The 17256-nt window shown below is 37.3% G+C and overlaps 1 protein-coding gene across 1 annotated transcript in view; it reads left to right on the top strand.

The window, feature by feature from the left end:
- Positions 1 to 10175, top strand: part of tmem72 (transmembrane protein 72) — a 46214-nt gene extending 36039 nt beyond the window's left edge. Inside the window, exons 4-5 of the mRNA XM_028792856.2 lie at positions 1118 to 1257; positions 8728 to 10175. Of these exons, the coding sequence (XP_028648689.2) occupies positions 1118 to 1257; positions 8728 to 9155 (568 nt within the window). The 3' untranslated portion in view covers positions 9156 to 10175. The remainder of the gene's footprint in view (positions 1 to 1117; positions 1258 to 8727) is intronic.
- Positions 10176 to 17256: the final 7081 nt, after the last annotated feature.

Here is a 17256-nt window from a genome sequence, read left to right as displayed (position 1 = left end):
AACAGGAAATTTTAACAGTCTTTTTCCTGTGAGGGGCTGTTGCTTCAAAACAGAATGGAGCAGGAGGACAGATTTATTTTATGGAAAGATTTTATAGCATTCTCACAGGATGATTTACAAAACAGTAAATATGTTTTCGTGTTCTGTGCTCACTATAAACTTGCACTTGACTGCCTGGGTAATTTTACTTTGAGATAACAAATAAGTACATAAATTTCTAAACAAGATGGGTTTTTACAATGCTGCTTACACTATGATGAGCATATCCAGCTCCATAAATACAACTAGAAATTTTAAGTTTTGAATTCTTGCTTTTGAAATAACCATTTTTTCAGTGCCACTATTTTGCTTTTGCTTTGACCCTTTACTTTTTAGGGGCGTATTGTCTGTGTAAATGCATTTGTTTATGTATTATTTGCAGACATTAACTAGTTCTACAGCCCATAAATTAATTTGGTAATTACACCAGTGCCAGACTGTGAATCTGTGAACCACTTACACAACACAGAAGAAAAGACTTTTCTTTTTTCCCCAGCAGATGTCATTACAGGAATTAGTCTGTTAATTTTTTAACAACAAGCAGTTAAAAAAATCGGTTAAGAATAATCAAAATGGAGTTCAAGTGAAACTGGTACAGGATACTAAATATCATCTTTGTGCAAGCTATATTACTTTCTGGAATTTTGACTACTTTTTTTGTTTTCATCTTTTCCCAGTTCTACGAGGGGTATATGTGCCTGATCAACCTTCTCCATACAGCTTGGTCCTGTATCTCCTCCCTGGTCAAACCCATTTCCTTCATGTCTTTTTTTTTTTACTTTATTCATTGACCTCTACTTCAGCATCCCACTTTTCTTTACCTCTGCTCTTCTATTCCCATCACTCTTTTGCCCACATATTCATTGCTGTCCCTCATCACATGTCCATACCCAGTTCAACCTCCCATCCTGTACTTTCTTTGATACCTCTCCCACTTTTGTTGTATTTCTGATTGTCTCTCTTCTTAATCTGTCCTTTTTTAACTCCACACACCCATTTCAACATTTTCATTGACTACTCACTATACTATTACCTAGTGTTTTTTATCATACATGTTCTCTTTTTCATCTTTTTGCAGGTGCACATCAAATTCAACTCTATCCGTTTTGTGGACTAAAACAGCAAGACTGGGTGGTTTCCAAAAGTTTTTAGCTTATACGCTCATGTCCATTGTGTGTTTTCTCCATCCAGTACTTGTGTGGCATGCCACTATTCCAGGTAATGAACACAATGAAATAGCATCAACAGTTACATCTCTTATCACACAAAACCATACTTGTTCCATTTTGCATGCGTATACATGAGAACAGTTCAAAGGGACATTACAAAAAATAGGAGACAGAGCAGAATATTCAAAAAATGCAAAAGTTGAAGCAAAGACATTTTTAGAAGTAAAGAAGTATATGCAAAGTGTATTAGGAACAGTAATGGGAAAATAAATTATTCAAAAAAGAAAACAGCACATGCTGTCAATTTATAAGGTTTTCAATTGTGAAGAAGTCCCATTAGCTACAGAGACTATTAAGGAGGTTTTAAGCAATATGGAAACTAAAGACAGTGAATTGCTACTAGGAATAAGAAAGTTAAAATCAAAAATTTTATCGTTACTGTATCACATTTGTCTCAAAGTGCCTATGCCGCATTCCATTTACCTCGGAAGTTGGGAGTTGTGAATGATGTCACACCCGAGTTGACCACATTTCAATAAAAAATTTGGAAAATGAATAAGGACATGTCAAGGAAAACTATATTGTGCTTGATTCATTGGAATAAATAGCAGTTGATAACAATGCATATCCAAAAATCGTAGCAACATGTCCAGGGATAGATGTTGGACAGTACTGTGTGTACAACTCATTTAATGAAACACAAATAGACAGAAGTATTATTAAACACTAATGTTCGGTATGTACATTCCCATTTTGGGTTGACATCATGACCTAAAGTTGGACAAACTCTGACTTGACAGACCAGTCCAGGGTTTCCGAGTTGGAAATAAAACTTAAGAGGGCATTCCGGTTAGAAATTCCAACTAGGAACTTGGAAATTCCGACACCCACTTCAAACAGAATGCTGCATTAAATTCCTAAGGGCTGGAAGGTTAGAAACTGTCCCATTATATTAAAAAAGATATCAGGACCAATCTGAGTAACTATAAGCCAGTAATATGTATCATGCATATTAGAAGCAATTATTAAAGATAGATTGAAAAGGAATAGAATTTTGCCATCTATAGAATACATTCTAGTTTTGTATGAGGGAAGCATTTCATAATTCAACTAAGAATCTTTCATCAATAACAAATTGCTTATTTAAAATTGTCTAAAATGAACCCAGGGGAAGATCTAACTTGTTATCTAGCTAAAGCATTACTAGGACAGATATTTTGAGAATGCACTAAATTGATATAATTTTCGACAAAAATCTTTACATACTTCTTGGATAGCCTTGGGGTCACAATCAATCCTAATCCATTAACTGCAGTACTTAGTGTACTTCCAGATGGGATTAAAGTGCATAGAAAAACATTTTTTCAAAAGGCAGAGCATTACAATAGTACACTACTCAAAAAAAACAAATAATAATAATAATAGATGCAACCATTTACTTTAGATAAAAAAAGGAACAAGAAAAATACAAAGGAAAAAGAATAAAAACAAGATTCCACCCAAACTGTATAACTTGGGGAGTAAGTCTATTATCTTAAATTAGAAAAAGTCAGATTCTCCTTAAGAGAATATATCTAAGTCTTTTTAAAATATGGCAAGAAGTCATTAATATTACCTTAGAATAACCATCTCAAGCTCGTTTATAATTCTGTAATGATATTGATTATTCTATTACATACAAAGAAGGGTGTTTGTACTCAGGTGTTTCTGTTTTTTTCTTTTTTCCTTGGATGAGGGTTAAAGCTTCTTTGTTTTTGTTTTTTTTGTTTTTTTTTTATTATTTTGTTTGCACTGAATTGATTTTTGAAGTAAACTTTTGCATCTAATAGATTATTATTATTATTTTATTATTTTTTGGTTTAATGAGCTTAATGCTGTTGTAACGATCTACTTTTCAAAAAATAATAAAAGTACAAAAATGAAAGATTGAGCAATTCATGTCAATAACAGGTGTATTAGTAAACATGTAAATGCTGGTTTCAGACAAAGTAGATAATGTTTATATAATATGCTAAAATTCATTGATTCATATATACTTATTATAATCTTGGATTTTTATAAATTTCTCTGCTTGTTCTAGTAATCGTTTAGAACTGCTACGTATGTAGAATGAGGTTTCGAAGTACAAAGAACCTGATGTCAGTTTTTGTGTTTATTGCTGTCTAACAAACTTGAAATTTAGATTCTACTGTGGCGACATTTTGTTTCCACCGAAGGTGTTGAACATTGTGTGGACAGTTGCCATGCAATTTTTGGAGCATGCTTATTGGTGACGTCAAGCAAGTGACAGTATAAAGTTCAATTCCATTAATTGTGGGGTATTGGATTTTGAAGGAATATAACCCATTACTTAGCGACTAACTAAAAACATCTTCTTTTGAATTGCTGGTCCTTCACTCATTTTTTTGACTTTGTATTTTGATTGTGTTTTGGGCTCTAACAAAAGGTTCTTTCTGATTCCCGTTTTTGATCTTGGCCTGTATTTTGGTTTTCATATATTCTAATCGTTTTCATTTTTAGACCTCTGTCTGTTTTATGTAGAAAAATATTTTTTTTCTTAATTTTCAGAAAGCTTTCAATAAGATATCTCCAGAGAGTGTAGTGATGTAAATAAAAGAAGTGAGAGTACAAAGTGCAGGCTGGAGATGGTTTCAAAACTACCTGAAAGACAGTATGCAAAGGGTTTTGGTGGAAGGAACATTTTAAAAATTAGGTGTTACTAAAAGTAGTGTCTCCCAAGGATCACTAAAAAATAAAAAAGAGTAATAATGTGAAAATGCACTAACAAGCTGTTTTGGTTTGCTGATGACACAAAACTTTGTGGGCTGGCAGATACCATAGAATCATCAGAATCATCATGGACACAGAGGGACAGAATTCAAACCTGGGCAGATATATGTCAGATAACATTTAATGGAAATGTACAGCTCGTGGCGGTCCTTCAAGAGCTTTTATACCAGGTGCTTTTAGTGCTGTTTGCCAATGATTCAGTTTAACCACAGAATGGGCAATCTACAGTACCTTTCAGGGTATTATCCATTGCAGTACATGTGTGGAACATTAGTCATGCCTGAGATGACATTCCACCTTGTCCAGTTTAATTTAATTTTAAAAAGCAAATATTAATGCATCCATCTAAGCTGTTATGAAATGCATGACTGTGAAGTCACAGTCTGGTGCCTGCAATTATGGACTGATATAACACTCTACAGGAAAAGCTTGATATAAGCCTTAAATTCTATGTAAACTTCACAAATGGAAAGCAAGATAGAAAAAGTCACCTATGTCACCCTTCTTGCTGTCTTTGGACAGAAGGCAAATTCACAATTTCTGTAAGATGTATGATAAACCACAGAGTCTTAACAAGAACAAGTTTAGACAAGAACATGCTGTTCTGTTTAAAGTTGTTTATCAAATTTTATACACAATAAGAAACATCTGCGTGGATAAGAATGACAAACTATTTAACCTCACATGACTCCTACCCAAAAGAAAGACCTCCCACACTAATCTTATTTAACTTCAGTTTGCTACCAACTCTCTCATTAGCACTGTTTAGAAAAACAACAATTGTTGACTTATTTACAAAGAATCTGACATAGTGAGAAAACCTAAAAATTCAGAAGACTTATTTTCTCCGTCACCACTGGAAGCTTTTTAAAGGAAAGTAATTTCAACTCAAAGGGTCAGTGGTGATTTTTTTTTTTCATCTATCAATTCTTTTTTGAATCCATTTTGTTTTTTTGGGTAACTGGAGTATATACAGTACCTAGCAACACTGCTTTTATTAAAATATTATTATTATTATTATTATTATTATTATTATTATTATTATTATATATGATTTGAAGAAATCATTCCCAAATTTAATTATATGGAACCCCAACATATAATTTAAGACAAGAAGCAACATGTATAATCTGCTCCATTATGTCTGTACATATGTAGCGCAACCTATATTTCTTACTTCAGATAGAAGATGTCACTGAAGGGTGAAACTGAAATGATTTTTATGACAGCGAAGAAGAACAGGTCCTCCAACTTGCAGGGAAAACTTGGGGGTTGGTGGCAGGATTGGCACTCCAGCCACTGTAAAAAAATCTCACATGTTCCAGTGTGATCCTGAGGTGTCACCCGTTGCACAGCTGCATTCGGGTTCCAATCCAAGTTAATGCGACAATGCTCTGCACATGCTATTAACCTCTCCTCTCTTGTCTATGAAGAACAAATGAAAAATAGCAGTAATACTGACAAGATGTTTTTCATGATCTCTTTTTATAGTAGCAGACTTGTCAACCTTATTTGCAAAATATTAATGAAAATTAAAGGTTCGCTGCTGCTGGGAGAGTTTGCAAGGTGTACAATTATTTGTTGCCAATCACTTTGGACTTGCCTTGACTTTAGTAACGAGCTGGTTTAATACAATGACCTCTTTAACACTTTCTGCCTAGGCATTAGCTGAAAATAAAAATGTACCTAAATTTTTTGATGTTCAACCCTTTAGATGAACAACTTTTCCTCCTGTACAATTCATCACCAGAGAAGGCATGGTTGAGCCATGCAATACAGCACCATAACCTTGTGCTTCAGTATTACTGAGAAAGTGAATGGCAAGGTTTGCTTTAAATTCATAGATGTTGAAATACACTTTACATGGCACTTGCTATAATTCTACCTGCCTGGGAAGGAGATACCTTTCCAACTCTTATCATTCTTTTCCTGGATCAGTGAATGCATTTACATTCTCACACAAAGCCAGGATAAAATGAGTATCGTGGTTAAGGCAGAGACCTAGTTTATTAAAAACTCCTGTGAACATGTACACATCCACTTATGGAGTTCTTCCTTGGCAAAATGCTCTAATGTCATTAACATAATGCGCAAAAATAAGTTAAACATCAACATTAACCTCAATCTGAAAAGAAGCATTGAGCCATTGGGTCAGTTTCAGTGTGCCTGAGATAATGCAGAGGTTCAAGACCAGACTATGTAGTAGGGTACTAAGAGAAGATGCTCCTCAAGTCTAAGTGCTGTCTCAGGGAATAGCAGAACAACATCAGTGCCAAGTTTTGGCCTTGCATTTCTCCTCAGTTTGCTCATCAAATTAATGACTCACCCTCTCTCAATTAACAATGTGTCACTACATATTTCTTTCAATTTAAAGAGACATAGAAGAAGGAGAAAGTATATCCTCATGCAAGCTTTCCAAAAAAATAATTGCAATCATTAATCTTTTGTTATTGTAAATGTTATTCACTTCAAGTTCATGAAAAGGCCCTGAAATCCCTATACGTAAAGTAATGATTACAAGAGCTACACGTTAAGAAAACCATATCTGAAGCATAATTGTCTCTCTGCAGCTCATTCTCCAATTACACAGATAATACAGATGAGTTGATACTTGCCATTCATTATGCACAAAGTTTTCCCTAACAACCAAATTAATCCAATACCTGTCAAAGTATATAAAATACTTGGAGGTTTGACAATATTCATAAAAAATGTCTCATCGAAGTGCAAACTTCACAGACGAGCACAACCTCTATATAATACATACTGTGAGAGAGCTCATAGCAGATCTGGATGACACCTGCATAGATACCTTCACAGCACCTCCAAAGGAATACAGAATGGAAAAAACTTGCAGCATCTTTGAATGTACATGTTAAGAATTGGCTGCCAAACAGTGTAAAATGCAATGTAAATATTTCCATGCATTGCTTGTCTTTTTCTATGGTTAATTTATTTGGTTTGGTATGATACTATACCTCAGTCCAAATATAAGTATAAGATATGTTTTTATGGTATTTTTAATTTATATTTATTTGTCTGGCTGACACCTTTATCCAAAATGACTTACACCTTCTAAAATACAATTGGTTACATTTCATTTTTTAATTGGAGCACAGGTGGGTGAAGTGACTTGCTCAGGGTCACATAGTGTCAGTGGTGAGATTTGACCCCACAACCTCAGGGTTTGAAGTTAATGGCATATTTGTGCTCTTTCATCTCTGTAACAGTCTGTCTGACATGTGCAGAATTCATTTTGTAACTCTGCAAGTTTATTCTCCTTCTCCAACCTCAAGAAGGACACTGCAAATGTACTTAGTCCTACTCTTGGTCCGTTTCTAGTCAGCTACTCTGGGGCACACTACAATAATACAACATTTGAAAATCAGTCTTACTACCGTAAATAAATACTAAGACCAAATCAGCATGGGATCATCCCAAGCTGACAGCACACTTCAACTGATCCTGTGTCACCCGAGATTGTACTTCTGTGCTTAGCACTGTACTTTCAGCTCTTCAACATTCATTTATTGATTTCTGAAATACTGAGACAGTTTATCTCAACCATGAGAAGGAATAATGCATCATTTGACTTGGTGGATGTTTTCAGTGTTTTCTACCCATGGCTGCTGTATGCACGTGTGAAGCACAAAATGGTCGAACAGAGTTCATTTTGAAAGATTTTAGTAACAATGAATGGACATGCGCAGGCTAACACAGTGCACTGAATATATGCAGACTACAAACTCCTTAACTGAAACCCACTGAAGAGTTTACATGACCACATAATCGGGATACTCACTGAGGAATCTTCATGTGTTAATCTGGTTTCTCCAAGCCCATTATCCTGTTTTTTCTAACCTGAATAAGAGTATGCACAGCATTTCTGGAACAAGCTTTCAGTGGATGACTGGATTACTAAAGTACATATAAACACTCATTTTTTAGAAAACAGGACATAAAAACAAAACACAATTCAATCAAGGAGCTGAAAATAATATAGAAGTACAATAGTATGCTCCAAAAATAATCAGTGAAACTCAGCATTTAGTCCCCTCCCGACAAAGATAACTATAACTAGACAGATAGCTATAACTATAACTAGATAGCTTGATCTAATGTGGGTTTTTATTTAGAATAAAACAGAACCTCAAATAAAAAGTTTCAGCACAGGTGCAGCAGGAAGCCATTGAAACCCCATCAAACAGTATGGTCACTTCGATAGTAATTTCTAACCCGCAATAGCTTATTCAAGGCTCCTGGGTGTACTGGGCATTAGTAACAGGGTCAATCACCTTAATCTGACTCCTTGGAGTCTGACATCCAAAAAATACTCCTTTCCTGGATACCACTACCTAAGTCAGTGCTTACTATATGTATAAGGCACACCCTGGTGTTGAATTCCTCTGTTGTAAAAGTTAACATGAGTCCCCTCAAGACACATTAGCACCCACACAGCCATCTCTGACTCTAGCTACAGTACTTTTCTTCATTTTCTGGAACTGGGTGCACAAAAGAGCTGTATACTTCGTTTCTCAATATCATTTACCATCCATCATGCATATTATGTTTAGGCCAAAGAACTAAAGTTTGTTAAAGATGCTTTGTTATTTTTCAAAGTTCAAATGTTTAATCATTTTTAATCGTGTTATCCTTGTTTTACCTCATAACTGCATGAAAATACTTGATGCATCACAGTGCATAACTCAGTTGCTTTTTCTTTCCTTAGGAGCTATGCTTGTAATCACAGGCATAGCCTACTTCATATTAAGTAAGAAAAAGAAGATCAGACAAACACAAGGAAATGGCAGTGAAACTGAGAGTTATATTGATCCTTCAGCTACTGCTATGGATGTCACTGCAGCCGGAGACACCGAACAAACCTATAGTTTCAACCTTGCTGCTAAAAAACAAAAGTCTGCAGCCTTAAAGTACATCCAGAGTGTACTGAAAATTAACCAAACTGAAAAGAAAAGGCACCTCTCAAATCCAGATGAAGATAACTTGGAGCAGCAGAAAAGGCAAAAAAAACAGGTTCATTTTAGGGAGAATGAGGTAAAGATTATTCCTACAGATGAAACCAGCCTGACAGACCAGGAGTCTGAGTTACAGGAAACAACTTCAGACACGGTACCTATTATCTTGTCAAGAAAATAACACTTTGTCGTATCCATGATGTCCTCAAGGCACCCAAGGAACACTGCTGTTTAATAATATCATGTTGGAAGCGGAAGCCAAAAGAAAATCTGACGTCAAACTGAAACTGTGCTCCTCATTTGTGGTGAATCCTCTGTGTTTGTTAAGTGTTATTGCCTATAGACTCAAAGTAGATGGATGGATTTTCTTTGAGTAAGCAATGTTGTATTATAGTTTAAATAAGAATTTTTACAGATACTGTAATGATATATAGTCAATAATGATCACAATAAATATTGTAAGTCACTTATTTTGGCAATGCTTGAGAAATGATTATGATAATCAAATTCCCATACATGTGCAAATACACATACTCACATCATGCAATCAATAAGTGACTTTATAAGAAAATACAGTGTGTGATACAGTACTATGGAGTCATGAAGCACTGCACCATCTATTGAATTTCTTTACAGTTTTATTCATGTACTGCCTGCCTGTAAGTTAAGTTATAGTTTAATGGGACATATTTCTCATCGTCCTTTTACATTTACTAATTTACACTTAATCAAGATTTGTTTTACTTTTCTAAGAAATGTACACAGGCATTTTGTTTTACTGAGCTAATTCTGTATGCTAAGATTTTGCTTTTAAGCTTTTTTCAAACTGAATGTTATTAAGGCAACTGCTTGGTGTTGAGGAAACAAACTTAAATAGAAAACAGAATTAGCAGTCTCAGCTCAGAATGTACACTATAGTGATTTGCACTGGAAATTGCTGCTAGTTAACATTGATGTAAATGAAAAATATTTCAAATAAGTAACAAAAAGTAAATGTTAAAAAAGGGAAAATCAAATAATAAAGAGGATAATGTGAATCATGCGTGGTTAAAGCCTTAGACAATACACCAGTCCTTTAAGATTCAGAATGCTGTTTTTCTTGGTAAGTGTGATGGGATAACAACGCTAGTCTTTCAGAATTGCTTTCAAAGTTTATTTTCTACCCAAAGAAACAATTAAACAAATTAAGGAAAGATTAGTATAAAGGTCTGCGGTGGGTTGGCACCCTGCCCAGGATTGGTTCCCTGCCTTGTGCCCTGTGTTGGCTGGGATTGGCTCCAGCAGACCCCCGTGACCCTGTGTTCGGATTCAGCGGGTTGGAAAATGGATGGATGGATAGTATAAAGGTTAATAGTCTTTTCTAATAAGATAGTAGTTAAAATGAAAACGAGCAGTCATAAGGAACACCCCAGAACAAGAATATCAAACCCTGGAAGGCAACTTTTATAGAACATACAAAGAAAATATGACTCTTATAATTGTGGTGTGAAAAAATCTCATTGTCAAATAAATAATAATAGTAATAATAATAGATTATCCTTCTTATTTAGCAGGCTGTGAACAGGCTTAGGAATTGGTGTCTTTAAGTATTTAGAATACTGCAGATACTTACTGATGAGAAGAGACAATTATACACAATTGTTTTTCAATGTTTTATAAAATGTATTTATTAAGGTTAACAGTTTTTAAAATAGCATAGCATGGTTAGTGGTGTTTTCACAGCTCTGGAGTCCTGGGATTAACTCTCATCTCGGACATTGTCAAGTTGGATTTTGCAAGTTCTCTCTGTGTCTATGTGAGTTTTTCAATAAGTACTCCAGTATTCTCCCAAATCAAATAATCAAATCCCTAAGAAGCACACTTTAGGTTAATGGCCAATCCAAATTGGACTTGAGAATGTGAATGGCAGTGTGAACTGTGGCCTTTAATCCCTGAACTGGAAATATGATGGTTGGAAAATGAATAAATAGATGGATTTTGGAACTGGAAGCATAATTAACAAATTAATGTTTGTAAGATAGCAATACGGTACCAAATTACTGTTTTACTGTCTGTGTGAAATGCGCATGTTCTCCTTTTGTCCCTATTGAATATACCCCAGTACTCCAATTTCTTGTCACAACCAATAGTGATGTAGATTTGATTGTTGCTGGTATAAGTATAGGAAAGTGATTTAAAGAAAGCAAATTGTTTTGATACATTTATTTTTTAAGCATTTATTATTTTTCAAAAGTTAGTCATTACATGAGAACTTGTCTAAAGTTAATTTTTAACTATCCTATATTGTCACTGTTATGCTATTTAGCTGTGATTCAAATTAACAACATAACACACAGTGGTATCCTCTTATAAAAAATATACTACATAATCGTGACAACAAACACCAGCTCCAGGAGGCTTATCAGGCTTCACCCTGAATTCACCTCAATTGGATTTCTGTAGGGTGGCATGGTGGCACAGTGGTAGCGCTGCTGCCTTGCAGTAAGGAGACCTGGGTTCACTTCCCGGGTCATCCCTGCGTGGAGTTTGCATGTTCTCCCCATGTCTGAGGTACTGTGGTTTTCTCCCACAGTCCAAAGACATGCAGGTTAGGTGCACTGGAGATCCTAAATTGTCCTTAGTGTGTGTGTGTGTGTGTGCCCTGCTGTGGGCTGGCACCCTGCCCTGGGTTTGTTCCTGCCTTGCGCCCTGTGTTGGCTGGGATTGGCTCCAGCGGGTTGGACAGTAACTGACTGACTGGATTTCTGTAATAATTTAATATGTTTGTCTTCACATTACACTTCTGTTGTGCTTATGCAATCAACTGTATCTACAATATGTACCAAATGCACAAAAGAAAGGTTGGAGCTCAAGGGGACATAACATTTGATGTATGTGTTGGCTCTTGTGGTTAAGTAGGGGAGGAAGCAGAGGGGGTGAACCCAGCAACATCCAGACCAGAAGTGATGTCAGTAGTCCTTCAGGATATTCTCCGCCACTCTAAATTAAACAAAACTGTATGTAGTGACAAGGGCGGCACGGTGGCGCAGTGGGTAGCGCTGCTGCCTCGCAGTTGGGAGACCTGGGGACCCGGGTTCGCTTCCCGGGTCCTCCCTGCGTGGAGTTTGCATGTTCTCCCCGTGTCTGCGTGGGTTTCCTCCGGGCGCTCCGGTTTCCTCCCAAAGACATGCAGGTTAGGTGGATTGGCGATTCTAAATTGGCCCTAGTGTGTGGTGGGTGTGTTTGTGTGTGTCCTGCGGTGGGTTGGCACCCTGCCCGGGATTGGTTCCTGCCTTGTGCCCTGTGTTGGCTGGGATTGGCTCCAGCAGACCCCCGTGACCCTGTGTTCGGATTCAGCGGGTTGGAAAATGGATGGATGGATGTATGTAGTGACAGTGTCATATCTAAATCTTTCTGTATTTCAGTTAATCCAGCACTTTACAGACAGTCTTGAAGCTCACGTGCAAGGAGCCATCTATCTATCTATATTTAGGTCCATAAATATTTGGCCTGGCAGAGCATTAAAAAGGAGGAAAGCCAGCATCTGGTGATGTCCATGAGTTCAAGACTTCAGGCTGTCATTGCCAGCAAAGGGTTTTCAACCAAGTATTAGAAATGAACATTTTATTTCCAGTTATTTAATTGGTCCAATTACTTTTGAGCCCCTGAAATGAAGGGATTGTGTTAAAAAAATGCTTTAGTTGCCTCACATTTTTATGCAATCATTTTGTTCACCCCACTGAATTAAAGCTGAAAGTCTGCACTTCAATTTCATCTGAGTTGTTTCATTTAAAATTCATTGCGGTAATGTACAGAACCAAAATTAGAAAAAAGTTGTCTCTGTCCAAATATTTATGGACCTAACTCTATCTATCTATCTATCTATCTATCTATCTATCTATCTATCTATCTATCTATCTATCTATCTATCTATCTATCTATCTATCTTCTCTTGCACCTTGATTAGTACATGGAAGTAACAAAAGAAATTAATGAACTTATGTTACATAAAATGTCATTCATATGTGGATCTTCTCTTTTTCCAGTTATCACTTCTTTAGTGTGATAAAGTTTTCAGAAAGATTATAATAATTAAGAAAGAAAACAAAACATAGTGAAAATATATAGCAAATTAGATACTACAGTATGCTAATGCTGTCACCACCTCTTAAAATTAACAATAAAAATTTAAAGCCCAATTTTAAACTCATACTGAGATGCATTTTTCACTCCACAGAACAGGGGAGCATGTAATTAAAAAAGAATTTAAACTAAAGGAAAGAATGTCTCTGTTATTAAAAAATAAGTTGGTTTTCCAGGGCCAAGTTTGAAATATAATACAGAGCAGAGTATGAATTGTTGCTGTTGTTTCTATATATTTTGTATTGCATGTATTGTATACAGTTTAATAGCATTGCAGGGGTACAAAACATATGTTTGATTTAAAACATTGCCAATGAGAGATTTCTTTAATATGCACATATATTTGTGAATGTTTTCACTGTTTCCTTAATTACCAGTAGCGGTCAAACACAAACACTCTTTCCTAGCACAACTCTTTGTTTCCGAGACCACACCTGAGTATATACATTGCCTAATTTTGCTTTTTCTCTGCATCATCTTTCATACAAATGGGCAGATTACCAGCTTGTCTTGGAAGACATGGTCACCACTCCGGGAAACTCACTGAAAAATGCACAACATATTTCCACTTGGCTGACAATTTAGTATTGTCTTAGGCTGTTCTCTGTTAGATGTATTTTTTTCACTTTGAAATAGTGTAAATTAAATGCTCCTGATCTAATTTATGCTTGTCACTATAACAGTCTGAAACAATGTTAGGTACATAATGCAACTTGTGAAAAGCCTAAACAATTCCTACATTACCTAGCAGGATAAAATAATGCAACATTTTAGTTGAAATTCATGTGTAAGAACAGTAAAAATGGTTTTCCTAAAAAGAACAATGTAAAAATTGCTTAAAAGGTTTAAATATCATCCTCATATAAGTAATAGGACTGAATCTACTTCTCAGATCCACAGTGATAACATTTCAAATATTTGATTAGCCTTGTCTGCCACTCATTACATGGGACACTCTCTCAGATTTCATCACTCATAATAAACACAATGTGGAGGAAATGCTTCCCGTGTGTGTGACTTTTTAATCATCTCCCCTTTTCAGAAGCACAACATCCAATCTTGCCTAATTACTTTGCTCTTCAGTTCCATGAGAACAGATTAATTTATTGCAAAAACACATACTTTATTATTTTAAAGGGTGCTGCAAAGAGAAGTGCTTGCATATTAAATATGCATGTGGTTCATTCACTAAGAAAACCCACTTAATGATAATAGATTTTGCACACTATAGGTTCCTTTTAAAAGACAACAAAATCGCAATGTCTCAGTTTAGAGCATACTTCAGGTGATAATGCCATAAGACAATGTTGTTATTTTACTTCATATTTTTCAAGGTACCTTTGAGCTGCTAAATGCATATACATGTTGTAACAAAAAGAGAGGCAGGCATAAAAAAAATTGGGCTCCAAGATGGAAAAACCCTGTTGCAGATACCTGCAATGGAATGAAAATAAATGACAGTTGCAGTTGTCATTGCTTTTTCTGAATATTCTGGACATCTTTGAACACCACAAAAAGGGCTCCAAATATAGAGATCCATCTTTCTTTAAAGCTGACCCTTCAGTGACAATGGCTTCCAGTGCTGAGGTTGCTTAAGTAGCAATTAAACTGGGTGGGGTGGGACTTCTGTGATCCTGAGCAGAAGCAATGCCTGTGTCTATTGGTAATGTCCTCCTCCATCCTAAGTCCACGACTGTGTCACACCCTTTTCCTTTCCCCAAATTCTTACTTTATCAGAATATCAAAAGCACCATCTTGGCTGGTGTGTTTGACAGTATCAAATAGGCCTGGAAACATTATTAGAGGAACAGGCTTTCTTCTCCGGACAAAGTGTAGAATTAGGATAATGAGGTTTTCTCACATACTATTGTTCTCAAAATTATTGAAATGCACATTTATTCTTATATTTGTTGCATCCACTTATTTCATTAACAAGATTTTGGGGAGCCAGAAAAGATTCTAGCATGGCAACAACTATTACCACTTCATCTGGAATGGCCAGTAATGAGATCACCTCTGATCATCAGCATGGGTTGTTTATAATTGATGACCAAATGAGGAGACAACTAAGGAACTCCATCCATCCATCCATTTTCCAACCCGCTGAATCCGAACACAGGGTCACGGGGGTCTGCTGGAGCCAATCCCAGCCAACACAGGGCACAAGGCAGGAAACAATCCTGGGCAGGGTGCCAACCCACCGCAGGACACACACAAACACACCCACACACCAAGCACACACTAGGGCCAATGTAGAATCGCCAATCCACCTAACCTGCATGTCTTTGGACTGTGGGAGGAAACCGGAGCGCCCGGGGGGAAACCCACGCAGACACGGGGAGAACATGCAAACTCCACGCAGGGAGGACCCGGGAAGCGAACCCAGGTCCCCAGATCACCCAACTGCGAGGCAGCAGCGCTACCCACTGCGCCACCGTGCCGCCACTAAGGAACTCATACACACGAAAAGTCTCAGGAGCAGACAGAGTCAGTCCTTGAGTCCTTAAGGCCTGTACTGACCAACTTTGTGGTGTCCTTTGTCACCAGTTCAGTCTATCATGAAGGCTAGAAAAACTGCCACTGCTGTGGAAAACATCTCCCATTGTTCATGTTCCAAGAAATGCAGGCAACACTTCACCTAATGACTACAGACCAGTTACACTTACCTCTCATATCATGGAGACTTTTGAGAGGATGGTCCTGGACTGTATGATTCATCCTGTGGTGGACCATCTGGACCCACTGCAGTTTGCCTATCGGACCAAGATTGGAGAGGATACAATTACCTGTCTGCTCCACAAGGCTTTTTCTCACCTGGACAAAGCTGGCAGCACTGTGAAGATTGTTTTTTGGTTTCTCTAGTGTCTTCCGTACCATCCAGCTATCCCTGTTAAGAGGTAAACTCATAGATATGCAGGTGGATGAACCTATGGTGTCCTAGATAATGGACAGTTTGCGAGACTCAAGGACTGCGTCTCTGATACAGATGTGAGCAAGACTGAAGTACCACAAGGAACAGTCCTATTTTTTTCCCTTCCCATTAGCAAAACCAAGGAAGGAACTGGTTATTGACTTTCCCTGCAGACCCTCTATGTCCAGTCACTTTTCAGGGAGTGGACGTGGAGGTGATGCACTCCTACAAGTACTTTTGGGTCCACATCAATGACAGGTTGGACTGATCTGGTAACACACAGGAACAATATAAGAAAATGGCAGAGCAGACTCTTTTCTCAGGAGACTGTGTTCCTTTAATGTGGGTAGTGACATCCTTTGTGTGTTCTACAATTCTGAAATGGCCAATATGATTTTATATACAGTAATGTGCTGTGCTGGTAACATCACTTCAAGAGAGGCCGATCACATCAATCAGCTAATTAAATCTATCTATCTATCTATTCTGACCTAAAGGGGTTGCCCCAGAATCCAGACAAAAGTGCATGTAAGCAGTCAAGGGTTCAAATAAAATGAATTTTATTACACAAAAATATTTTTTTTCACAAGCACAATTCAAATTATGATTCTACTCTCCTCTCTGATCATCTCCACCAGGCAAGCCTTGTCCTCTGCTTCCCGACTCCAACTCGCCTGGATGAGATTGAACGGCTTCTTTTATGCCAGACCCGGGAGTGCCACACGTTTACACCATGGAAGCACTTCTGGGTCAGGTGGAACCTCCTTAAAATGTGTGAGTCCTCTCCTGACAGCTCCCTTTGGCAGCACCTATGTACCCCAACAGGACTACAATTCTCAGAATGCCCTGCGGGTGTACAAATGGGAGCTCTGCCTGAGGGATATTGCCATCAGGTGTACTGGAGCCCCAAGAGATAGTCCTTCCATGTCCTTTCTTTATATCTTCCCTGCCAAGAAAATTACCTACAACCAACCCAGCCAGGACACCAGTCCATCCAGATCCTTCCCTCATGGCCTCCTGTCCATGTAAGGAGCCACTCACCCTCCTTGTTGAGATGTCATTCCATCTGCCCAGACACCTAAACTATCAATCTATCTAATGGGAAGTCCATTGTGTGGCACATTCACATACACACCCACTTAGGTTATAAACTCCAGTCAACTTAAAATGCATATTCTTGTGAAGGGGAAAAAGATGCCTATAGACACTGGGAAAACAGAGCAATCAGGCTTCAGAAGATTGGACAAGC

This window comes from Erpetoichthys calabaricus, chromosome 2 (assembly GCF_900747795.2).
Source record: "Erpetoichthys calabaricus chromosome 2, fErpCal1.3, whole genome shotgun sequence".
NCBI lineage: Eukaryota > Metazoa > Chordata > Cladistia > Polypteriformes > Polypteridae > Erpetoichthys > Erpetoichthys calabaricus.
The sequence above is the reverse complement of the archived record's forward strand: the minus strand, read 5'-3'. Positions and strand labels throughout refer to the sequence as shown.